Genomic DNA, 25,423 nt, shown 5'->3' on the forward strand with positions numbered 1-25,423 from the left:
TAATCATTTGGGAGTAGGAAAATCTCCATTTCTGCATTTGTCCAAACCATGCCATTTGTGGCCTGTGAGGCCCTGTGTAGCCTGTGTTAGCCTCAGTTTCTCCACAAGTTAAACATGGTGGACCAGATGATCTCCAAGGGTCCTTCTGGCTTTCTCATCATGAAGTTCCATTGTTTTCTATGCACAGGCAGCTGGGGCATTGTTACATAGGTCAAGTAGGACTGTGAGGATCATCAGCTGACCTACTGTCCCAGCAGACAGATTTGTGCTGGCTTTGCTGAAGCCGTCGGGGACAGTCTTGGATGATGAAGCACTCCTGAGTGCCAGAGTTGTCAGCTGGCAGTGCCACTTTGGGTTTCCTGTTGGTATGACTTCTTCCTGTTGGGATCCTGAGTGACAGCATGAGTGGCCCATCGCAAGTTCAGCTTACATAGTCATTGGTTCCTCCACACTCCTGACCAATCCGGTTCCCTGGCATAAGGACCCATGAGTTGGCCACAGTTCAACTTTTCTGGTTTTATTTTTGTTTTTTGTTTTTGTTTGTTTGTTTTTTTTTTGTTTGTTTTTTAAGACAGGGTTTCTCTCTGTAGCCCTAGCTGTCCTGGAACTCCCGCTGTAGACCAGGCTAGCCTCAAACTCACAGATCCACCTGCCTTGCTTCACGAGTGCTGAAATTAAACGCATGTGCCACCACCACCCAGCTCTGAATCTCCTTTTAGAGAAATTATCAGTGTCACATACAGCACTTGATGACAGTGACCTTGACTTTTGAGTCTTCTGTTGTCAAACTTGGGTTTCTTTGCCAATACACTACCAACACACGGCCAGGCTTAGTTGTTACACTGTGGTTAAGGTTAAGTCTCTGATGATTCTGGACGAGGGAACAAGTGTTCAAAATGGCAATTGTCCCTATGGGGGTGGGGGTCATCCTGTGCCCTCTTATGTGGCTATAGCCAGACTGCCATTTATGACAAGTCTTGGGCCATCCTGGGCCAGTCTACTCATTTTGTTTGATCATCTGTCTGTGTAGCCAAGGCTGTCCAATTACTGATCCTCCTGCCTCCACCTCCCAAGTATTGGAATTATAGGACATTGTACTTGACCTCATTTTTTTGTTTTTAAATCTTAGCTTCGAAACAGTTCCTGGGGATAGTTGGAAGATTTGAGTATCTCTGGGATGTCACTGTCCAGTTTTGAAATAATTTTGTAAATGGGTTTCTTCCAGGAAGGATCTGAGTCTTTCCCTGCGGAGACAGCCCTGAAGAACTCCTGTAATGTCAAGGTGGCAATTTCCAAGAAGCAGTCTGGGACCTGCATCCCCAAAGACACCCCCAAGAAAAGGAAGAGATGAGGCTGGCAGTACTGGCACCATGGCGAGCCCTCTGCAGTGATGGCTGGCTCAGGGTGTCCCTGCTCTGCTGCCCCAGGTCCTGCAGCCCAGGACTGCCCTGTTCCCTTGTGAAACACAGACCTTAGATGACCACCCATGGAGACAGTCTTGGGAGCAAGTGTTAGAGACTAGGCGTGTTTCAGTAACTAAGCAGGAGGTGCAGGGAAATGAGAGGTGGTAGCATTCTTTTCCCTAGACCTGTTGTGAGAAAGAGCGCCCTCAAGCTTATGACTGCCGTACTGCATCCCACCATCCTGTAGGGCTCAGATCCCAAGGGCTTAAAGCCCTGTTTCCAAAGCCATTTGAAGGGGCTAGTCCAGGACCTTCATCCAGACTGGCACCATAGGTGATAGGATGTCCCACAGGCCTTCCGGATGCAGCTTGGGTGGGGAACTGCTGCCACTGCCTACCAAACAGCCATCCCCACATGGCAGGGTGGACGGATGCCACCAGCTCATGCTCTCTAACCCTTTCCTCCCCTATAGATAGGCTTCGTTTCCATCCATGTTCTGGCTGTGGAAGCCCCAGACTGTACACTCGTGAGAGAATCAATAAACTCCTGTGATCACAGTGAGAAAAGCAAGAAGAAAGAAGTACAGCCTGTGACCAGACACCTGAAGAGGAAGCCAAACAGCTGCCAGCCACCAAGAGCCTACCCGTGCCACTCGACACTTAGGCTCCATGGCACCACCATGCACCCTCTACCAGCTGCCAGCCACCTAAGAGTTTGGAATTCTCCAGCTTTGTTATATCCAGAAAGAATGTGAATTTGCCACACATACAGAACTGAGAGAATACAAGAGCCATGTGTTAGTAAGAGCAGAAATTGTAAAAAACCTAGGCGACAAGTAGATACGATGATGGAGCCCAGTGTTTGGTGCTACACCACCTGGTACTGAGCTCAAAGGCCAATAGTCTCTGAACTTGATAAGTAGAGAGTAGTAAGTCTAGGATGGCAAGGTCCTGGCCAGCCAAGATTTGATCCGGTTGGCGAGACTTGCTGGATCCATCTGTTGCCTGGAGGAGGATTAGAAGGCTGTAATCTTTGTTGGTGATACAGAGATTGCTCTCTGGCTGCTGTAAATTCTAAGTGACTTAAGGACATGGGGGATGTTTTTCAGAGAGCCAGCCATTCAGAGAAAACACATCTCAGATCGCAAGGGACTCAGTGCATCGTCTTACCTCAAAGTCATTTCCCTTGTTATAATGTGTATTGAGAACTCGAAAAATCTCGGAGTCACGGAGAACTGTCAGCATTTTGGGGTTTGTGACACCATCCGAAATTGCTTGCCGAGCGTACTTTTCCATTTGGATGTAATAAAACTCACGGAAGTTACTGAACCATTTGATCATCTGGGAGGTGATGCAGCGGTTGAACTGTACGAACAAGGGATTCATCAAGTCAGACATTTGCCACAGGGTGCTCTCAGTCAGAAGTGTCACTGTCCAGTTCAACATGGGATTAATGTGAATGTTCAACTACCAACAATTTTCCCTTCAGAAAAATGAGCCACAGGTGCTGGCCGGCCCTGTGCAGTTAGACTCAAAACTCCTACACTCACTAGAAAATAGATTTTATGTACTAGACTTCTGGGCTTTTATCCACGTGTCTAAGTATGACTTAGGGTCGGCCCCCAGAGCCAGGAGGAGTAAGGGGACAAAGGGAACGGGAAGGGTGTGGACCCGGGAGCAGTTTCCTGACGGCTGGAGTTGCAGAGTGAATGGAAATCTGAATCCGTGTCTGCCATGGGGATTTGCGTGACTGAAAGGCCTCTAAGTCTCTGAGGTTGTGTCCAAAGTCGTAAGAGCCCTTACCTCAACCTAGAGTAGTGGGTCTCAGAAACTGCCTGTGCGTACAGGCAGGCTTTGGTTCCAACATGGAAGTTTGATTTTCCTTACCAGCACCTTGATCTGTGTGTACTTCCACTCAGTTTCGAGACTCAGCAGTCTGCATGGAAGTTTGATATCTTATATATATTTGAGTGGGAGTCAAACCCATGTCTTTACGCATGCTAGCCATGTGCTGCACCACTGAGCTACATCCTGAGCCCTTACATTTCACATATTTCTTTACTGTTTACACATTCTTTTAAAAAAAAAAAAAGAAAGAAAAGAAAGAAAAGAAAAAGAAAAAGATTTGGGCTTTGGTTATAGCCCAGTGGTAGAGCTCTTGCCTACCATGCCCAAGGCCCTAAGTTTAATCCCCAGTTTTAAAAAAAAAAATTATTTAGTGTATGAGTGTTTTGTCTGCATGTATGTATGTGTACCACATGCATGTAGTGCCTGCAGAGGCCAGAAGGCATCAGATCCCCTGGACTGGAATTAGAGATGATAGTTGAGCTGCCATTTGGGTGCGGGGAACCAAATCTGGGTCCACTCCAGGATCAGCAAGTGCTCTTAACCCCTGAGCCACCCCTCTGGCCCCATTTATTCTTTTTCATAAGGTCCCACCAAAGAGTAGTCACTAGACCCAAGAGTCCGATTACTACTCTCGCTTCCCTCCCCCCCTACACTTCCCATGCACTGCTGGGATTGTCTGCTGCTCAAAGGCCTAAGCGTTCTGAAACCCACCTTTTGTAGTAAACGATACAGAGATCCATGATTTTCCCCAGACAGTCTCAGAACTGGAAATTGCACCAGCTCCATCAATAACGTGAAGGCAGTGAAGTCCTAGAACTTGCCTCTCACACTGAGGCGTTACACAGTGTGTGACTTTACCTGAACATCAGGGAAGTAAGCTTTCAGGAGGCTGGAACTGGGGTACCGCGTGAAGAAAAACATGAGCTTGGCCTTCTTCAAGTGACCAGGGCTTAGCCCTTCCTGGGTGTGCTTTGGTGTCAAGGAAAAGAGCATCTTAAAACACCAGCTTCCTTTCTGTGTTGATGGCACTTACACAAACACGGAAGACACTTCTGAAACTCCCCAGACTTTCTCCAAGACGTGTGCCCAGCAGCAGCCCTACAGAGCGACACAGAATGGTAGAAGCAGGGATTCTCCATCTATCCAGGGAAAGCAATCTTTGTGACAGGAAGCAGAGGGGGTGGGGCAGCCAAAGCCCTTCCACTAAAACTACCAAGACGACTGTGCTGAACCTACCTGCAGAGCCAAGCCAGTGCCTCTAGGAGAGCATTTTGGACAGGGAGGCAATAAAGGGCCAAGTGAGCCAAGCGGTGGTGGTGCATGCCTTTCATCCCAGCACTCGGGAGGCAGAGCCAGGCAGATCTCTGTGAGTTCGAGGCCAGCCTGGGCTACAGAGCGAGATCCAGGACAGATACCAAAACTACACAGAGAAACCCTGTGTCAAAAACCAAAAAAAGGGTTGGTGGTCTACACTGATTTTGTTACTATGACAAAATCATGAAGTTATAGACGCGTGCTTGTAATCCCAGTAATTGGGAGATGGAAGCAGGAGGATCAGAAGTTCAAGGTCACCCAGCCTGGGGATTCATGAGACCCTGTCTCCAAATAATAATAATAATAATAATAATAATAATAATAATAATAATAATAATAATAAACCAGTTTATCAAGTAATTCTGCCAGATTATCCAAGAAATGATTGCCTGTTCTTTGTGATTTCTGTTTTAGTTTTGTTTCCTTTTTCTTGACTGAATGGGGAATTTGCTATATTTTTCTTTTCTGGAAATGGATCAGATAAGCTGGAAGCCATCTGCATCATTAAGTTGCACAATTTCAAGCATCTTGGTGTGTGAAAGTCACATCTCATGGCTTAGGTGGTACCAGTACATTGACCTGTAGCCTGTGCGCTTTTTCAGAACGGGGTGGGAGAAGACAGCTTTGCCACAGACAAAGCGCTTGGAAACCTCAGGTAGAAACTTCCTTCCGTTCTACCTCAATTTCCTATAAAATAAGAGAGGAGTCGCCTCAGTGGTCTCCTGGCTAGCCAGGCAAAATATCAGATCCCACCATGTTCTTGCTCTGTAGAGAAGTCTGTGTCCTGGACTACATCTGTGCCCCACCTGGCACCTGGTAGAATGTCCCATTGTCTGCTAAGCTGCAGCTCAGCTCAGTCTCCTGTGGTACCTTCCCTTACAGAAGTAGGCCTTGCTCAGCCAGGGCTCACAGGCTCCTGTCCAAACCTCTATTAGGACTTTAGACTCACTGGAACTTGCACTACAAGTGTTGTCTCCCCCCACTGAGACTGTGAGTTCCCTGGGGCAAGGGCTTGATCTTATCTCTGTTCCACACACCCATCCCAGTGCCAGGAACATAGCAGATATTCAATAAATGCATGTTAAAGAAGCGAGTGGGTGGTCCACATTAAGTCAAATATACATATGGAAAATTATACTTCAAGTCACCCCCCCCAAGACAGATTTGCTTCTCTTTAACAGCAGCAGGGGTTCTGTGGTGCTGCCCCCTAGCACACATGAAAGTCTAGAGTTAGCAGGGACAGTCCTAAGGCTGCTAAGCAGCATTCCATGAGTAACCTTGGGTATCACATCCATTTAACTATAGCTGTAGGACAGCAATCCCAGTAAGAAAAATCGAGTTAACCAAAAGAAACGAAATCCACTGAAGGTAGATGGCCCAGGCAGCTAGTCTGCTGTGTGGAAGACCCCATCCCCTGCCCTACTAGTTCCTAAAAGCTGGGAAAATCCTGTTAGGGTACCAATTTGGAACCTATTAGCTGTGTGATCTGTGGCAAGTCACCTGACTTCTCTGGGGCTCCTTTCTAAAATGTACAGTGGTTAAAACTTGTGCTTGGCCGTTAGATCCTGGATGTGAATCCTGCATCCTCACTTGCCTGTTTTGTGACCTTAGACAAATTAATTTGCTCCTTGCTCCTGCCTCTCGGATACCTGATCCTCAGCCATAGCCCTTACCTGAGACACTGGGCCAAATGGAGTTCTGAGTTCAGAATTTCAGTTCCTTCATAAAGGGTTAGTGAGGGGCTGGGGAGACTGCTCAGTGGTTAAGAGCACTGATTGCTCTTCCAAAGGACCTGGGTTCAGTTCCCAGCACCCACATGGCAGCTCACAACTGTCTGTAACTCCAGTTGCAGGGGACTAACATCCTCATACAGACACACATGCAGGCAGAGACACCAGTGCACACGAAATAAACAGAAGGGGTTAATGTGGCAGCAGGGGCTGATGGGAGAAAGTTTATAAATAGCCTCCAGTAAGTTGTGCCACCAACAATATTTGAACTGATCTCAGAGCTTTTAGAGTGTGGTGTGGTGTGATGGTGGGCGTGTTTGTGTGATCCACCTGCCACAGAGCAAGCCCTCAAACACTGCCATCATTACCCCGTCTGGCTGCTGGGGACGCATGGAGCTATGCATACTTCTGCCTTTTAAAGGAACCTGCTTTGTGTGGCTTCCATGGCCCAGAGAGAGCAACAGTGCATACTCCAGGAAGCAAGGAGAGAAAAATAATTGGAGGAGAAGGTGGCAGGATGCTTCCTGGGAGCCTCAGATCATTGCGAAGAACACCTACTGTCCTTGGACCGTGGAGCCAGGACTGGGCTAGCGCTGTCTTGGGATAGGCCCCCAAACCTAAAGCTCATCCTCTTCCCACCAGGCAGGGACAAGCATATGTAGGTGCCTGAAACTCTTGGCGAATTGTGGGCTGTCTCCTGTGGGGCTTGAAGATCTCATTGAGCCAGAAGTTCGCCATTTCAGCTAGGTTCACTGGCCAAGAAGCTCTCAAGCAGGATCCACCTGTCTCTGCCATTGGGTTACAGGCATGTGCAGCCATGCCTGGCTTTTGTATGTGCATGCTGGAAATTCCAACTCAGGCTCTCATGCTGGAGAAGGTGAACACTCTTCCCCACTTAGCCATCCACCCCAGTCCAAGAAATGATTCTTTTTTAGGAGGACCTTTCACCAGGTGGTGGTAGCACACACCGTTAGTCCCAGCACCTGGGAGACAGAAGCAAGCCAATCTCTGTGAATTCAAGGTCAGCCTGGTCTACAGAACTAGTTCAGGACAGCCAGTGCTACACAAAGAAACACTGTCTCATTAAACCAAAAATAAATTTCAAAAATTTAAAGGAGGGTCTTTAATAGGGAGTCTAAGCCAGTGATATCTTATCAAAGGCCCAGACAGGTAGAATTTCCCATTTCCAGTCTGGATAAGGATATTCTTATTGCCCACAGAGGGGAGTGGTGGAGAGTAAATGTTTCTTAGCATTGCTCTTAGGGTTTCACTGCCTTCCAGGGAAGCCTGAGCTTCGGGGGGGGGGGGGGGGGGGGGGCTCTACCACTATAGACCAGCAGGGGGCGCTCAGAGCACTCAAGAAACAAGGCGGGCGCTGGCCCCCAGGGCTTAGAGCCTTGAAGCCACCAGGCAAACAGGATTGTTCACACATGAACATAGGGCTTCAGACACAGTCACCTGAAGGCGTGACTCCATGCAGTCAGTGAGAAGCTACCCATCCTCAGCTTGCTAAGAAAAGCAACATCCCAAATACGCTTTCTGGTACACTAGTCCTACAAGTTGCTTGATGGAAAAAGGGTTCTTTAGCCCTCAGAGTTTGGGCTGCCTTTATTCTCTTGAAGCTGTACATCTGACTTGAGCATAGTAAAAGCTCTGGAAAATCACAGTTAAGAAACTAACCAAGTAGTTACCCAAGCTACATTTTCTTCTAACTTAATTTCCACCTGGGCAGTGGTGGCTCACACCTCTAATCTCAGCACTCTGGAGAGAGGCAAGTGAATCTCTGATTTCTAAACTAGCCTGCCTAATCTACAGCGTGAGTTCCAGGACAGCCAGAGCTACACTGAGAAACCCTGTCTTCAAAAACAAAACAACAACAACAAAAAATAAAAATAAATAAAAGAAAAAGAAAAGAGGTGGAGGACTCTGCCTAAGGATTATGAATATAATACAGTAAGATCCAGATGGGTGCAGGGCAGCTTGGATGTCTTGGGCTTCCCCAGAGAAGGGCAATGTCTTTGTCTTATCTCATGTGCCCAGTCTTCCATCTCTTGACAGCTGCAGCTTCTCTCTCTCTCTCTCTCTCTCTCTCTCTCTCTCTCTCTCTCTCTCTCTCCTTCCCTCCCTCCCTCCCTCTCTCCCTCCCTCTCTCTCTCTCTCCAAGACAGGGTTTCTCTGTGTAGCCTTGGCTGTCCTGGAACGTGCTTTGTAGACCAGGCTGACCTCAAATTCAGAAATCCACCTGCCTCTGCCTCCTAAGTGCTGGGATTAAAGGCTTGTGCCACCACCAACACCCAGTTGAAAGCTTTCTCTTAAGCTAAAGGTTTCTCATCCTTGCAGCTGCTTTTGAGGGTCAATTCCCTGAGGAAAACTACCCGTTGACCCCTTAGTTCTTGGTCCCTTATGTATTTATCATGACTACCTGGACTATGCGGAGTTCCTGTGTTGAGGACTATGAGGTTTGGGGAGGTCATACCTCAGATGAGGTAGCTCCTTTAACCCCCTCTGCCTGGGAGAGTGGCAGCTGGTAGCCCAATTAGATAGAGTTCTTCCTTCTGTAGGGCACTTCTTTTATTTTTGGAAGCCCATTTGAGTTTAGAGGCAAGTAAACAAAATCATTTCAAACCCAAAGGAACAAGTCAGTTATGGCAGAATCTCATGGGTTATGAAGTAAATGAACCTCCCTGTCATATTTAAATCCTAGAACACGGTCCACTTGATTATGAAACTAATCGGCTTTGAGGCATGAGGCAGAAAGGCCAAAAGCGTATCAAGTAAACCCTGAGAAGACAGGCATGGTAGCTCACACTTATGATCCCCACTTTGGAGGCTGTAGCAGGAGAATTGCCAAGATTCAAGGCCAGCTAGAGCATATAGTGAGTTCGAGGCCAGCCTGGTCTAAAGAGTGAGACCTTGTTTTTAAAAAAGACATTGAGAAGCCGGGCGGTGGTGGCGCATGCCTTTAATTCCAGCACTCGGGAGGCAGAGGCAGGCGGATCTCTGTGAGTTCAAGGCCAGCCTGGTCTACAGAGTGAGCCCGTTTTTTAAAAAAAGACATTGGGAAAACAGAGCTCTCCTCTGTATAACAGATATCTGCCCCCGCTTCCTCCCCCAATTCTGGTTTTCCTGTTTCTCTGGGTGGTGACCATGATGCATCAATGACCAGTAAAGGATATGTGGATGGAAGAGAAGGGAATCATGTCTGCCATGCCCTGCAGCACACCCTGCTCCATCTTCACAGAGGGTAGGAGAGGCCGGCTTTCCAGGTGGACAGGGGTAAAAGACCGGGCGAGCTGCTGCTGGCTCAAAGCCCAAGGCTGCAGGGCAGACTCTGGGGAGGTCTGACTTTGGGAAGATGAGACCTGGGGAGGGCTGCCACTCCAGTGGCCATCGGGTCCACGACCCAGAAGCTGGCTGAGAATCTGATTTTCCCAGATGTGGGAAGGCTCAGCTGTCAAGGGACAGTTTGCTAGGGGACTCTGGTATGATTTGGGGACTGCTCTCGGAGAGACAGGACACTTAGGAGAATCTAGAGGCGTAGCCAGTGACGATTTGCCCAAGAGAACCCCAGCTTGTGGCTGGACCCTCCTAGGCAGGGTAGCAAGAGCAAGCAGGTCCTTATAGGCACTTCTCCCTGGAGGTGAGAGCTGGCTTCCGCTCGCTGATGTTAGCCCCTGGCAGCTTCCTTCCTGCTGGGTGAGATGGCTCGGTGGATCCAGTAGCACCTGTTGTAATACTGAGTCCACGGCCTGGGAAACGGCCCTGTTTAGTTCTTTCCTCAGAGTCTCCACTAAAGCCCGTGGTCCAGAAGGATGGAGCATGGGCTCCTCCGACTGCTGTTGAACCTCAGCGGTTCTGGGTTCTACTGCTCCACAGATGTCCTTGTTAGAACTCTGGTGGGGGTTGCTCTCCATGGTCCAGGGGCTAGATAGGAAGCTGTTCCTCGGCTTTGCCCTCAGGGGGCTTCTTTGCTGAGTACCTCCTGGGCCCTGCGCTGGTGCTCTGGGCTCAGTAGCCTGTAGGACATGCTCCTGCAGATGTCTTAGCTGTTGCTTCAGTAGATGGAGCTGTTCTTTCACTCGGGTGCCCCCCTTCTTGGGCCCTCGATCCCAGGCAGGACCTGATTTCAGGGGACCCTGGTGCATGGGAAGGCTCTGCTTCCTCTTCCGCTCCCGGGCCTTTTCTGGATAGCATGAGCTCTCCCTGTCTCTTGCACTGCCTGACACCAAGGGACCAGGAGAGAGACACATGCCTCGGACAATAGTCTCTACTCTGGCCCTCTTGGCCTGGATGTGCTCATCCCCAAACCAGTCGGCATCAGTGAGGCTGGAGCTAGGCAGCTGGCCACTGAGAACGGACGAGTCTCTGCCCAGCTCTGCTGTGGGTGGGCTTCTCTCGCGCTCCATGCAGGTTTCTGCTAGGTGGGACTGAGGAGAAAGTAAGACAGGAGGTGGATCCATCACCTGCCTCCACGGGTGCTTGCGCAGAGCTCCCTGAATGAGCTCAGGGCCTTTGAGTGCTCTGCTGAATTGAGCAGCCAGAGGTGTGCCAGCCGTGCTGAAGGTCAGCCTCACACACTCAGGGGGGTGGGAACGAGCTGCCTCAGGGATTCAGGAAGGCCAGGGCCACAGAACCTGGGGCGGACTCCTGAAATGAAAGACAGGAAGAAAACAGTAGATAACCAATCGGAGTGATGCTTTGCAAACTTGAATATGCAAAAGGGTCACTTTGGGAGCTTGAACAAGTACAGATTTCAATTCATTTAGTCTGGAACAGAGCAGAGAGTCTGCATTTCTAACTAGCTCCTGGGCCATATTCATTGGGGCCCCACTTTGAGAAGCTTCCAAAGTGAACCTCTTGGGGGTGGGGAATATCTGCCGGGGCAGAATAATAAATAATAGTGGTAGCAGGATGTGGTGGTGCACACGTTTAGTCCCAGCACTCATGAAGGGGAGGCAGATCGTCTCTGTGAATTAGAGCCCAGTCTGGTCTACATGAGTTCCAGGACAGCCAGAGCCACACAGTGAGACCCTGTGTCAAAACAACAACCAATGATGATGGAGGCCGAGTCAACAGCTTGCTCACCTTCCCTGGGCTCTGAGCAGGGCAGAGGTCTTCGCTAGATCATACTCAACTAATGAGTAGCAGGTTAACATCAAACTAAGCCTGGTCAGGTCCTGAATGAGCCAGAGCAACAGAGTCACGGTTACTCATTTAAAATAGCAATGTCCATCAGTCCAGTTAGAATAAATGGCACCCTGGCAGTGGGGCTTACATAGCCCAGACTAGCCTTGAACTTACTATGTAGCTGAGTCACTCTGAACTTCTGATTCTTTTGCTTCTCCCTCCCAGGTGCTGAGATTACATGCGTGCACTCTACCAATTGAGCTACATCCCCATATTTGTTTGGTTTTTAAGGCAGTGTCTCGCGGGCTGGAGAGATGGCTCAGCGGTTAAGAGCACTGACTGCTCTTCCAGAGGTCCTGAGTTCAATTCCCAGCACCCACATGGTGGCTCACAACCATCCGTAATGAGATCTGGTGCCCTCTTCTGGCCTGCAGGCATACATGCAGACAGAACACTGTATACATAATAAATAAATAAATAAATAAATCTTTAAAAAAAAAGACAGTGTCTCCCTATAGGCTACCCTTGACCCCGAAATCCTGCTGCTTCAGGTGCACAAGTATTGGGAGCTGCCGCACCTGAACCCAAGAATCTTACTTGAAACAAGTTTGAGAGTCGATGCCATGTGACCAAACTGCTGCCCTGGATCCTTGAAACCAGATGGTGCATTGTTTGTTTAACCATCTACTCCACAACTACTTATGGAGCAGCACAACTACTTACGGAGCAGCTGTGCAGGCCTCCTGTGCAGTGGGAGGGCTGGAAGACAGACCGGCCTCCCGTGCAGTGGGAGGGCTGGAAGACAGACCGGCCTCCTGTGCAGTGGGAGGGCTGGAAGACAGACCGGCCTCCTGTGCAGTGGGAGGGCTGGAAGACAGACCGGCCTCCCGTGCAGTGGGAGGGCTGGAAGACCCGCCTCCTGTGCAGTGGGAGGGCTGGAAGACAGACCGGCTATCCGGGTGCCACGTGTAGTGCAGGTCGGTTGAAGAAAGAAGACATTCCACGATGAAATTGTAAGGCCTATGTGGCAGCAGCAAGGTCCAGCCTCTTCTGATGGACTGAACCCCCCTCCCCAACAGCCTTACAAAGACATATTTATTGATTGTTACACCAAGTATTTCCTCATACCAAGGTCTCTAATCTAATTTACTGTCTTACTGAAGGAGAGCATCACATGCCCTCATGACTTTAGTCCTTTATTATGTGCCCTTTGTAATACACAATACAAGAGCCTCAGGTGTGCCTGAGGTATCTTGTGACCAATGTCATGGGATGGCTACAATGCCCCTTCAGCAAAACAATCAGTGTTTTCCACAAGGATTCTTCAAGGTCAAAGTACTTCTAAAAAACTCCAGATACAGTCACTGCTAAATTCCCACAACAGCTGGGGGTCTGCTCTCAGGATCCTGTTGGTCTAGGAGGGAAGAAGAAGCCTGTTTCTAGGTGTGAAACCTGCTATGAGGAAAGCATGCCAAGAGCAGAGATTGGGAGAAGAGCTAAGAGGGAGCTGTTTGCGGAAAAGCCACCTAGAAATGTTCTGTCCACCCAGAGTCTACCCAGGAGGCCGTGCAAAGCAATCCGAATGAACCAGTTGTCCCACGTGGAGCTCACTGTGTCTCATGCCTATCATGAGCCTGGATTATTTTCCCATTTTGCAGACAGGTAAACATGGGCTTTTGTGACATCCCCAGCAACTCCTAGTTACTAAAATCCCAAGTTGTCTGACCCCCAGCTGCCTCCATTTGAGAGATTGGTTTCTCTCTCCTTTAAGCAGATTCACCATTTTCTACAGGAGATAAAGGAGTTAATTTCCCTTCTACAAACATCGTGTTTGCCCCACTTGAACCAAATCCTGGGTGAAGGGGCTGAAGAGATGGCTCAGTCGTGAAGTGCTCACCACACAGGCACGAGGACCCCCAGAACCCACATAAAATCCTGTTTTGGTGGTGTGCGCCTATAATCCCACCACTGGGGAGGCAGGGACAGGACCTGGCTGGCCAGCCAGTCTAGCCTAATCAGTGAACTCCAGATTATTCAACCACACACACACACTCACAATACACTCACTCACATACCACACACACACTCTCACATACACACACCCGCACAGACCACACACACACACACTCACACACTCACAGACCACACACACACACACACACACACTCACAATACACTCACACACACACCACACACACACTCTCACATACACACACACCCGCACAGACCACACACACAGTCACACACACACATTCACTCACACACAGACCACACACACACACACACAATACACTCTCACACACACCACACACACACACACACACTACACTCTCACACACACCACACACACCACACACACACTCTCACATACACACACACCACACACCCGCACAGACCACACACACACACTCACACACACATTCACTCACACACTCACACACACACTCACAATACACTCTCACACACACTCACACCACACACACACTCTCATATACACACACATACACCCGCACAGACCACACACACACACACACACACATTCACTCACACACTCACAGACCACACACACACACCACACTCACACACACCACACACACTCACTCACACCACACACACACTCTCACATACACACACACCACACACCCGCACAGACCACACACACACACTCACACACACATTCACTCACACACTCACACACACACTCACAATACACTCTCACACACACTCACACCACACACACACTCTCATATACACACACATACACCCGCACAGACCACACACACACACACATTCACTCACACACTCACACACACCACACACACTCACTCACACCACACACACACTCTCACATACACACACACCACACACCCGCACAGACCACACACACACACACACACACACTCTACTGGCAGCCGAGAGCTGACTTATTTCTGCCCACTACTATCCCGAGGCTGGCTCTTTTGTTGGTTTGTAGGCCTCCAGTGACATCTACCCTCAGCTTTAGCCTCCCCCTCAGGCTGCTAGATGCCAGGTCGAGACACTCAAGTTCCCCATGTTCTGCCACGGAGCAGAGGGCAGTGATACTCGCAATGATGTCATGGGGGAATACACCACTAACAAAGTTAGGATCTTCAGTCAGATTAATTAGGAGAGTCTCATTTTGAGTAAGACATTTGTAAATTATGAAAATAAAGATCCAAGTGTGATAGCTCAAGCCTCTAACCCCAGCATGTGGGAGAGAGAAGCAGGAGGATCTCCATGAGTTTCAGGCCATCCTGGTGTCTCTAGTAAGTTCTAGGTTAGCCAGGGGCTAGTATAGTGAGACCCTGTCTCAAAATACTTTTAATTAAAAAGGTAAAAATAGATGGACTTGGAAAATGAACAGACTGAAAACTTCATTATTGTTATATTCGTAATGATAATGATTTGTCCCTGTTGAAGAGAGAAATGTTCCTTAACTTCCTGTGACAATTTGACAGTTTGACCATGAGTATTATAATGTGTATGTGAAAAGTATTTTTAATACTTATCTTTTTATTTATGTGTGTGCATGTGCACGCATGCGAGAGTATGTATGTGTGTGAAGGCATGTGCTCCTCTGTGTGGGTGCACATGTGTGCAGATGCACAGGCCAGAAGGGGGCTTTAGATCCCCCAGAGCCAGAGTTCTAGGTAGTTGTGAGTTGCCTGATAGAGGTGCTGGAACTGAGCTCTGGTCCTCTTCAAGAACAGCAGGCCACTGAGCCGTCTCTCCAGCCCCTAACATAATAGTTTTTATTTTAAATGTATGAGTACAGATAAGCATTGCCTTCTTAAGCAGTAAGGAGGTAGGAGATCTCGTATATATGTGGGTGCTATAATCTCCCTTTTGATTGATGATGTTTTTCTCAGTGACATAGCCATGACAATAATTTTCTTTTTTAATTTAACTTTCATTTTTTAAAAAATTTATTTCATGTGCATTGATGTGAGGGTGTCAGATCCCCTGGAACTGGAGTTATAGACAGTTGTGAGCTGCCATGTGGGTGCTGGGAATTGAACCCTGGTCCCCTGGGAGAGCAGCCAGTGCTCTTAACTGTTGAGCCATCTCTCCAGCCCTGACATTAATTTTCTAAATGCTTATGTCCGTCCACAGAGTCAAGGTCGTCCCTGACTTCCCACCAACTGTCAGCTTGTCTCAGCTCCTTGCGAGCACGGTCCTGACAGAATGCTGGCCTTTGTGTTTTTGAGCGGTCATATTCCTCTGCCCTCCGTGCCCTTGCATGAACGGTTCCTCCTACTTCCGTTGTTTGCCCTGGCTGTGAGGAGGGCTACCCACCACCCCACACCTGGCCTTTCAAAAAATACAACACATATGTCATCCCATCTCTGAAAACATCAACTCTCTTTCCATATAGGATTCGGGCTCCCTCCTTGTGGCCTTCAGGAGAGCCTGATTGCCTGATTCACCCAATAGATGTTGGCTGATGGGTTGAGTTCTTCTGTAGACACTTGATTTTTACCAATCTTTTCATCTTCTCAGTTGTGACTCTGCAAATCCTCATGTTCCATTGTGGTAGTCTGAATGTAACTGCCCCCATAATCTCATAGGGAGTGGCACTATTAGGGGGTGTGGCTTTATTAGAGTGAGTGTGGCCTTGTTGGCAAAAGTGTGTCACTGTGGGGGCGGGCTTTGAGGTTTCTTGTGCTCGGGATACTGCCCAGTGAGTGAGTCGATTTCCTGTTGCCTACAAGAGGTGGTGGTCTCAGCTCCAGCACCACCTCTGCCTGCACACTGACATGCTCTCCGTCATGACGAACCTCTGAAACTATAAGCCGCCACTCCAGTGAAATGTTTTCTTTGTAAGAGTTGCTGTGGTCATGGTGTCTCTTCACAGCAATAAAAACCTAACTAAGACACACATCCATAGATTCAATCACCAGGGTTGAAAATATTCCTTTAAAAAAAGGCATTTGAGGGGGCACCTGCACTCATGTGCACATAACACCCCCCACCCAACCCCCCACATACACACAATTAAAAACAGTAAAAATTCTAAAAGTATCTGATGCCAGGAGAGGAAGTTCATACTGGTAATCCGACTTGGACATGGAGGAAGAAGATTGAAGAGTCCAGCCTCAGATACCTAGTGAGTTTGAAGGCACCTGGGCTACATGAGACCCTGTCTCAAAATTTAACTGCATCTGTATTTAATATGTAAATTTTTTCTTGTCATTATTCCCTAAGCAATACAGTTTAACAACTATCCACATGGCACGCATATTGTTTTAGGAACTGTAAGCCATCTAGAAAGGATGTGAAGTTTATGGTGTCAGTGTGTGTTCTAAGCATATGACATAAGGGATATGAGTATCTAGGGATTCTGGTACCTGCCCGTGGAAGGCTTGGAACCAGTCCCCCTCAGACACCAAAGGATGACTGTCCTTTATTTTTGCTCCTTTAAGCACCTGTGATAGAGCCTGTTCATGGAACAAAGCAAGCCTTTAATCCCAGCATGTGGGAAGCAGAGGCAGGCCATCCTGGTCTACACTGTGAATTCCAGACTAGCTAGGGTTATATGTGAGACCCTGTCTCAAAATAAAAAACCATTTTTTGTTGTTTTTGGTTTTTTTTTTTTTTTGAGATAGGGTTTCTCTGTGTGGCTTTGGGTACCCTGGAACTCGCTATGTAGACCAGGTTAGCTTCAAACTCAGAGCGATCCACCTTCCTCTTCCTCCCAAGTGCTGGGATTAAAGGCGTGTGCCACCACTGGTCAGCTTTAAAAGAAATTTTTAATTAAAAAAATAAAAGTAGATGACTTGGAAAATGAGCAGAAAGATGAAGCTAGGTGGATGGATTAACTGAACAGAGAACTGATACCGACTTTGCGAAATCTCTTTGTGGGCTACTTAGATTACTGTACGGCTGCTGAGGGTCCATAGAGCCTGTGTGTGCCACGAGGCAGGACTAAGAGACAGCAACACCGAGGCTGATCCATTGGTTTGGTTTGTGTTCATATGCATTTTGCTTTGCTTTTATTTTTTGTTCGTTTTGAGACAGAATCTCACTATGTTACTTACTCCAGCTGGCCTGGATCTTGCTACATAGACCAGGCTGACCTTGAAGTCGCTGACACCTCTCATACAGGAGTTAAAGGAGTGCCCCACCACTGGGCCACAGTGTTTGTTTTTTTTAAGCATTCGTTCATTTATTGGTGTGGGAGGGGAGGAGCATGCAGTTGTCAGTTCTCTCCTTCCACCACGTGGATCTTGGGATTGAACTCCGATCACCAGGCTTGGCAGCAAGCATCTTTTTTTTCCCTTTGGGTTTTCGAGACAGGGTTTCTCTGTGTAGTTTTGCGCCTTTCCTGGATCTTGCTCTGTAGACCAGGCTGGCCTCGAACTCACAAAGATCCGCCTGACTCTGCCTCCCGAGTGCTGGGATTAAAGGCGTGTGCCACCACCGCCCGGCCTTGGCAGCAAGCATTTTACCTACTCCGCCATCTCTGTCAGCCCAAGGCCAGAGTGTGCTTAATGAAGCAATAAGGAACAGAGACACTTGGAGGCTGAAAACCGGAAATCCAGCTAGGTTCTATATGGTCAGATGGCCAGCAATGTTTACAGCCATGTCTGTAGGACAGTCATGGAAACAGAACATCTGTGTGTGCTGAGAAATGAGCGGCCTCTGTGCTGAGTCCAGCATGCCCCTCCTGGAGCCTGTATCTGACTCAGCAGCCGAAGCATGGATACTCTTTGTTTGAAAATTAACTAGCGGCACTCCCGATGCACCGGCCGGCAGCAGATGCAGTCGTCACGACCTTAGAAACAGCTTCATTGCTCTCCTGAGATTGCGAAAAATAGGGGATCATCTTACTCCCCAAATACAGAAATGTATTGGGAAGAAAAATGAAAGACTTATAATGCTGTCTCTCAGAGAAAAATCACCATGACTAGTTTGGTGTGCTTCGTTTTTTCCCCCCAAACTATTTTCCCTGTGTATAGAGAAATTTACGTAATTTCTTATAATAGTACCATTTTGAAAATCAAAATGGTATTACAGATATAAGTCTGTAGACTCCCTTTCATGCTAATTAACACTAATTTCAACAATACCATGTAAGCTGACAGTAAGTATATGTTGTATATAATAGATATAATACATATTAATATAATTTATTCTAAAGTTCTCTCTTAGTCAGGTGCAGTGACACCTGCTTTTAATTCCAGCACTTGGGAGACAGAGGCAAGCGAATCTCTGTGAGTTCAAGGACAGTCTGGTCTACATAGAAAGTTTTAAGACAGCCAGAGCTACATAATGAGACGCTGTCTTGAAAACAAAACAATCAAAAGGTTCTCTCTTGATAGCTAAAGTCCTCTCTGTCTTTTGCTGGTGTTATAGTGTAATGTGTATTGTGGGACCCCAAGCCATTTAACTGGCTGTGAGAACTCGGTAGACCTCAATTTTCTCAGTTGTAAGACGGGGAAAAACTCTAGTATTGGGGAGCTGTTTGAGGATGTGGGGAACTAGCCCTGGCATGCATTACAGTTCCCAGCCCGTAATGATATACGGAAGTGTTAACTATTCTATCATGAATAAACCAGCATTAGACCTCATGCAAATATCTCTGAGAACCTCATCTGTGTATTTGTTTGAGACAGGGCCTCACTCCGTAGCCCAGGCTGGCCTGGAACACACAGAGATCCACCTGCTTCTGCCTCCCGAGTACTGGGATTAATGTCCTGAGTCACTGTGCCCATTTTTAACATTTTTTATTTATTTATTTTATTTATTTAGATTTATTTGTTTTATTTTATGTGTCTGAGTGTTTTGTCTGTGCACCATATACCTGCCCAGCGCCTGTGGAGGTCAAAAGAGGTCATTGGATCCTGTGGAACTGGAGTTACATATGGCTGTGAGCTGCTATGTGTGGGTGCTGGGAACCAAACCCAGGTCCTTGCAAGAGTAGGAAGTGCTCTTAAGTGCTGAGCCATCTCTCCAGCCCCCCATTTACTTCTCTGGGATATATTTCTAGAATTAGTAATACTGTACCAAAGACTAAATATCTATTAAATTTTTATACTTTTTACCCAAACTGCCCCCAGAAATGTACCAGCTAACCCAGGGTGAATGGAAGAGCGGAAGGAAAACTTTCATTCTGTATAGTTATACAGAGTATAGTTGAAATTTTATAACAACATGTTCATGTGTTTGTTGCTTCTGTGTATACATACCTGTGTGTGTGTATGTGTGCTTTTAATTGGCTCTCAATTTATTCTCCTGTTAATATATCTCTATGAAAGAACCTGTGGCCTTTATGTCCTCAGCAATGCAACTGACCGTTGTGATTTAAGGTTTTGTCATTGTGATGGGTGAAACGTGTAAGGAATGATGTCCTGAGTGAAGGTGTATTGTTGACGTGGGCACAGCCATGTCAAGGCTCTCAATGCCTCAGCAGCATGGGAGTGGTAAAGCCTTCCCTGGGGAAGCCTCAAGGGGCTGGCAAAGCCTTGCTCTGGTCCTGGTGCAAATGTTGATGGTATGTGCAGCAAATTCCATTGTAGCTTTCTCCTTCCAGATGTTCACTGCCTGAAGACTGTTCCCCTGCAGAGACAGCCCCTTCGAGATTAGCTAAACCTGCCCAGTCTTCCCCTGCAGACTATAAGCCCCGCCCCTGTTTATCTGTACGTAATAGCCCTGCCACATTGTCCAGCTGTAAGCAATAACCCCACTTTTTTTTTTTCCACATACTCAGCTCTCTCCTCAACCCCTCACTTTTTTTATACAGTGTTCTGTTTGCACACATCCCTGCAGGCCAGAAGAGGGCACCAGATCTCATTACAGATGGTTGTGAGCCACCATGTGGTTGCTGGGAATTGAACTCAGGACCTTTGGAAGAGCAAGCAGTGCTCTTAACCTCTGAGCCATCTCTCCAGCCCCAATAACCCCACTTTCTATTCTACTGTATTTAATAAGCATGCTGAACCTCTGGGGAGCTGCAGCATCTCCATCCAAGAGCTCAACCCACCTGATCCCAGATCTGGCTTTTCTTCACTCCCTTGCTGCCCAGTTAGGTCAATCCCTGAAGTTGTGCCCATTCACAGCAGAAATTACTGTCTCATTGTGTTCCTTTTATTTTCAGTAATCTTGATCACATATTTTTCAGAAAATATTATGCCCACATACATGCCAACATGAATACACACGTACATACACACCATGCAGATACATACATATATATATATACACACACACACAAAAAAAAAAATCAAAAAGAAACTTTAAAATATTTTTGTTTTTTGAGTGAATGATTTTATTCATACAAAGTTAAAAGAAAATGATGACTATTTCCATGAATTTATGTCAAAGATGGCCATCCCATATTAGTTTAAAGCATGGGAATGGTTTAAGTCTATTATATAGTATGAGACCATGACACTATCCGGTGTGACCATTTGAAATTTATATTTAAGCAGAGTATATGTAACACTGTTTTATAACAGTGTGGGGTTTAAGAGAAAATTAGATATGAAAAATACAGCAAAAGCTGGGCGTGGCACAGGCCTTTAATGTTAGCACTCAGAAGGCTGAGTTAAGGAGAACTGAGCCTGCCTGGGCTACATAGTGAGGACCACCAGACCTTGTCTCAAAAACACACATAAGGGCTGGTGAGATGGCTCAGAAGGTAGAGGTGCCTGCTACCAAGCCTGATGACCTGGGTTTATCCCAGGACCCACTTGGTGGAAGGAGAGAACTAATTTTCACCTTCTACAAACACACCATGGCACACATGCACCCAACTACATACACACAAGGACACAATTTAAAAAATGAGTAAAGTTCAATTGGCAATATAAACAAAAAAATACATCAAAATATTAACAATTGTCATTTGTGGATAATGGGGTCATGAGTAATCTTTTCCTCTAGCTTTTCATTTTAATATTCTATATTTTCCATGAATATGTCTTCACCATGTAATTTAAAAGAGAGGCTGGAGAGATGGCTCAGCAGTTAAGAACACTGGCTTCTCTTACAGAGGACACAGGTTCAAGCCCCAGCTCCCACGTGGTGACTCACAACCATCTGTAACCCCAGTTCCGGGGGATCTGACGCCCTCTTCAGGCTTCTACAGGTACTGTGCACAGAGTTATGCATGCGAAACACCCATACATACAACATACTCATAAATAAATCTTTTAAAAAGACAACCTGGGAGGCAGAGAGATGGTTCAGCAGTTAAGAGCACCGACTGCTCTTCCAGAGGTCCTGAGTTCAATTCCCAGCAACCACATGGTGGCTCACAACCATCTGTAATGAGATCTGGTGCCCTCTTCTGGCCTTGCAGTCATACATGCTGTATACATAATAAATAAATAAATTAAAAAAAAAAAAAAAAGACAACCTGGGGGCTAGAGAGACAGCCCAGTGGTTAAGAGGGATGCTCAAGAACCATGAGGGTAGGAGTTTGGAACCCAGCATCCATCTAATGAGACAGATGTCCCCTGAAAACACCTGTAACCTCGGTTCTGAGGGGACAGAAACAGGAGGATGGATGAGGCTTCTGGCCTAGCCGAGAAAACATGAGACCCAAGTTCAGGGAGAGACCTCTGCCTCAAAACGGAAAAATGGAGGATGATGGTGATATCCAAAGCCCTCTTCTGACCTCCAGGCGTGCATACTTCACATACACACACACACACACACACACACACACACACACAGAGAGAGAGAGAGAGAGAGAGAGAGAGAGAGAGAGAGAGAGAGAGAGAAAGGCAACCTGGGACTAGAGAGGAAAGGGCGTGAGAGGGTAGTGGGAAGGTGAACGTGAGCAATATAAAATGTAAGGAAATGTCACAATGAAGACCATTATTTTGTTTGCTAACTAAAAAATAATAAAAATAAATATCGATAACTTTTGCTTTTATTTAACATTTTATGATTGAAATTATTTAACATTTTATGATTGAAACTTTTGCTTTTATTTAACATTTGCATTTGCGACAGGCATGGTGGTGAATGCCTTTAATTCCAGCAATCCAGAGGCAGAGGCGAGTGAGTATCAATGAGTGAGAGGCCAGCCTGGTTTATATAGTAAGTTCCAGGCTAGCCAAGGCTACGTAGTGAGACCCTGTCTCAAAAAACAAACAAATAAAAAGGAAAGTAAAATTTGTATGGAAAGCTATAGTAGTTGAGAACAGGATCTTATCATCAGGAAGATTATATTTTTCATTGAATCTTGCTGTGAACACAAGAGATGGTTCAGTGGTTAAGAGCACTGGCTGCTCTTCCAGAGGACCTGGGTTCAATTCCCAGCACCCACATGGCAGCTCACAACTGTCTGCAACTCCAGTTCCAAGGGATCTGGCATGCTCACAAAGACATATGTATGTATAGGCAAAACACCATTGCAATACAATAAATAATCATTTAAGAAATAAATTACATAAGGGTTGGGAGATGGCTGAGTGGATAAAGTGCTTGCTGTTCTGTGAGAAAAATAAGGAAGAGAAGGAAACTACCTCTGGCCTCCATACATGTCCTCATGGGCAAGCACACTGCACACATGTGCACATGTATTCATACAACTAACATGTGTACACACACATAATAACAACCTTCAAGGCTGGGGGTTGGCTGAGTTGGTAGAGTGCCTATCTAACCTGCAAAAGCCATGGGTTCCATGAAACCCAGGCGTGGTGACACACAGCTGTAATCCCAGCACCCAGGAGGTGAAGGAAGGAGGATAGGAAGTTCAAGGTCACAGGGCAGTGGTGGCGCACACCTTTGATCCCAGCACTCAGAAGGCTGAGGCAGGCAGAGCTCTGTGCATTTGAGGCCAGCCTGGTCTACAGAAGGTGTGCCAGGACAGCCAGGGATACACAAAGAAATCCTGTCTCAAAAAATTAAAAAAAAAAAAAAGTTCAAAGTCATTCTCACTATTTAGCAAGTTCAAGGTCAGCTGTGCTAAATGAGACCTTATCTCAAACACAAAAACTCCCTTCATTTTTCTCTAGTATCACATATTTCTAGGTACCAGACTTTTTTTAAAAAATAGAGAAGCAGCCGGGCAGTGGTGGTGCACGCCTTTAATCCCAGCACTCGGGAGGCAGAGCCAGGCGGATCTCTGTGAGTTCGAGGCCAGCTTGGGCTACCAAGTGAGTCCCAGGAAAGGCGCAAAGCTACACAGAGAAACCCTGTCTCGAAAAACCAAAAAAAAAAAAAAAAAAAAAAATAGAGAAGCAAAATTAGCTTACAAGCACAAGCATGAACCAGAACTGATGAAATAACGGGACATTTGCATAGGATTTCTGTAGCTAAAACGTGTAAAATGAAGCTGAGGTTGAATGTCAAGTAAATGATAGAAGAGAGGTGGCGTGCATTTCCCCTGTGGCTGATGTGCTGGAGCCCATGGACAAGCTGTAACAAGGAACATCTGGAGTCTATGGCTTCTCCAGCTGCTCCGATATACTCCAGCACAGTGGCCGTTCTCCCGTGAGTCTCCCGTGCCCTCCTCTCTGATATCCCTGGCAGTCTCCCAAAGCTCTGCCCAAGTGGGGCAAAGGGGAAGCGATGACTGCCCGCCGAGCCAGCTCAGGAGGGAGCAGCTCCATTCAGGCTATATCTCCCTTCTACGGCGAGTACATATTTAGGCCACAGCATACTCCAACCAGGGCTGGGGAGCCAGCTGATAAAGCAGATGGGTTCTGGGGAGTCCTCGGGTGAAGGGCAGCTTGCGGAGCCTGAGAGATGTTAACTTGTTCTCATCACCTGCCGCCGCCGAAGCTAAATCCTAATTTATACAAGAAAATTTATTCTGACTTCTTGATAAAGCTCCTGCTAGCTTCCTGTTAGGATAACGCGGGATTTGCCTTTGCAGGATTTTACTTCGCCCATTCCTTCCCTTGACTCGGTTATATTCCAACCAGACTAGCCTTGTGTCTTGGTAGTTGCCAACCATAATTCCATTCAGAGAAATATGGAGCAAAGTGCCTTACCCTGTGCAGAAGACCTGACGACCCTCCATTGGTGATTAATTCATACAACAACCATTCGACCGCATTTATAAGAATGCCTTTTCCTTCTTTCATTGTCTACCTAATAAGCCTCTCACCTAAATACCCAAACACCTGGCACACCTAACCGTGGCTGCCAGCAGAAGACCCGCTAGGGTAGCACATCTCAAAATCCTGTGGTGCTTTGAGCTATACTGAGATGCTTTCACACATAACCTCATCTCTGTGTCATTCTCCACAATGAGAGGTCCCTTGTATTGTCCCCACCCTAAACTGCATTTGCTGATGGCAGAAACGGGGAAGGGGATCACACTGCCAGGCCACTTGTACACAGCCCTATCCTTAAGCGGGCACTGGCCCAACTGAGTGAGAAGTCTGGCGGCCCCAGGCATTGTTGGCTGTGAATTATGGAGTGATCGGGCTCCTGGGCTTACAACAGCATGGCTCACTCTCTAGTGACCTTATGCAAGTCTTGCCTCCCTGCTTAGTATTTCTGTCTATAAAACGGGGTTGGCAGCAGTCAGTCTCCTAGGCTTTGTGGTAAGGATGCCATGTAGTCACTCACGCCTGGGGCCAGGGCTGTGAACAGGTACCTCTTCCATTATGGTGTCTTTTCTTCCTATGGTGGTTCAAGGACCACCCCCACCCCACAGCCACAGAAATGTGACACCTGCATGGTCTGAAAGAGCAACTGCTTCAGCGATTTCCAAGACATATAAACTTTGACCATTAACAAAATGAAGAGAAAAATAAAATAAAAACGGGACCGTTGGGAGAATTGCCGACATTTTATTTTGGAGGGAAGGGCACAAAAAATAAGCACTGAAAATATTGTAGTCTTCCATCATCTAGTTTCCATAAAGGAAAATCTTAACCATCCTGTTCGTCATAAGGAGGAAGAAGGGCATTACATACAAATCAACTTAGCTCGGGGGAAAGCGTTTGTCCTGCCTTTTGTTATTTCTCTGGAAATGGAGGAAAACATCACAGAACTTGGACCATCATGGCGT

The 25,423-nt window shown here is 47.0% G+C and overlaps 1 protein-coding gene across 1 annotated transcript; it reads right to left on the reverse strand.

Moving 5' to 3' along the window:
* Positions 1-1,125: 1,125 nt before the first annotated feature.
* On the reverse strand, positions 1,126-10,754 carry Prox2 (prospero homeobox 2). The gene is made up of 4 exons (XM_059279308.1): positions 9,469-10,754; positions 4,109-4,214; positions 2,573-2,767; positions 1,126-1,311 (listed from the first exon to the last, which is right to left on the reverse strand). The coding sequence occupies exons 1-4, from the start codon at positions 10,752-10,754 to the stop codon at positions 1,126-1,128; spliced, it is 1,773 nt and encodes a 590-aa protein (XP_059135291.1).
* Positions 10,755-25,423: the final 14,669 nt, after the last annotated feature.

Source organism: Peromyscus eremicus, chromosome 14, assembly GCF_949786415.1.
Source record: "Peromyscus eremicus chromosome 14, PerEre_H2_v1, whole genome shotgun sequence".
Lineage (NCBI taxonomy): Eukaryota > Metazoa > Chordata > Mammalia > Rodentia > Cricetidae > Peromyscus > Peromyscus eremicus.

What these genes read in the sequence shown, in the direction of transcription:
- Prox2 (XM_059279308.1), bottom strand. Translation starts at nt 10,754, where the DNA reads ATGGATCCACCTCCTGTCTTACTTTCTCCTCAGTCCCACCTAGCAGAA. An exon ending in CTTACTTCCCTGATGTTCAG is followed by an intron (nt 2,768 to 4,108) that starts GTAAAGTCACAC and finishes TTGTTCGTACAG; the next exon opens with TTCAACCGCTGCATCACCTC. An exon ending in ACAAGGGAAATGACTTTGAG is followed by an intron (nt 1,312 to 2,572) that starts GTAAGACGATGC and finishes TTGGGGATGCAG; the next exon opens with GTCCCAGACTGCTTCTTGGA.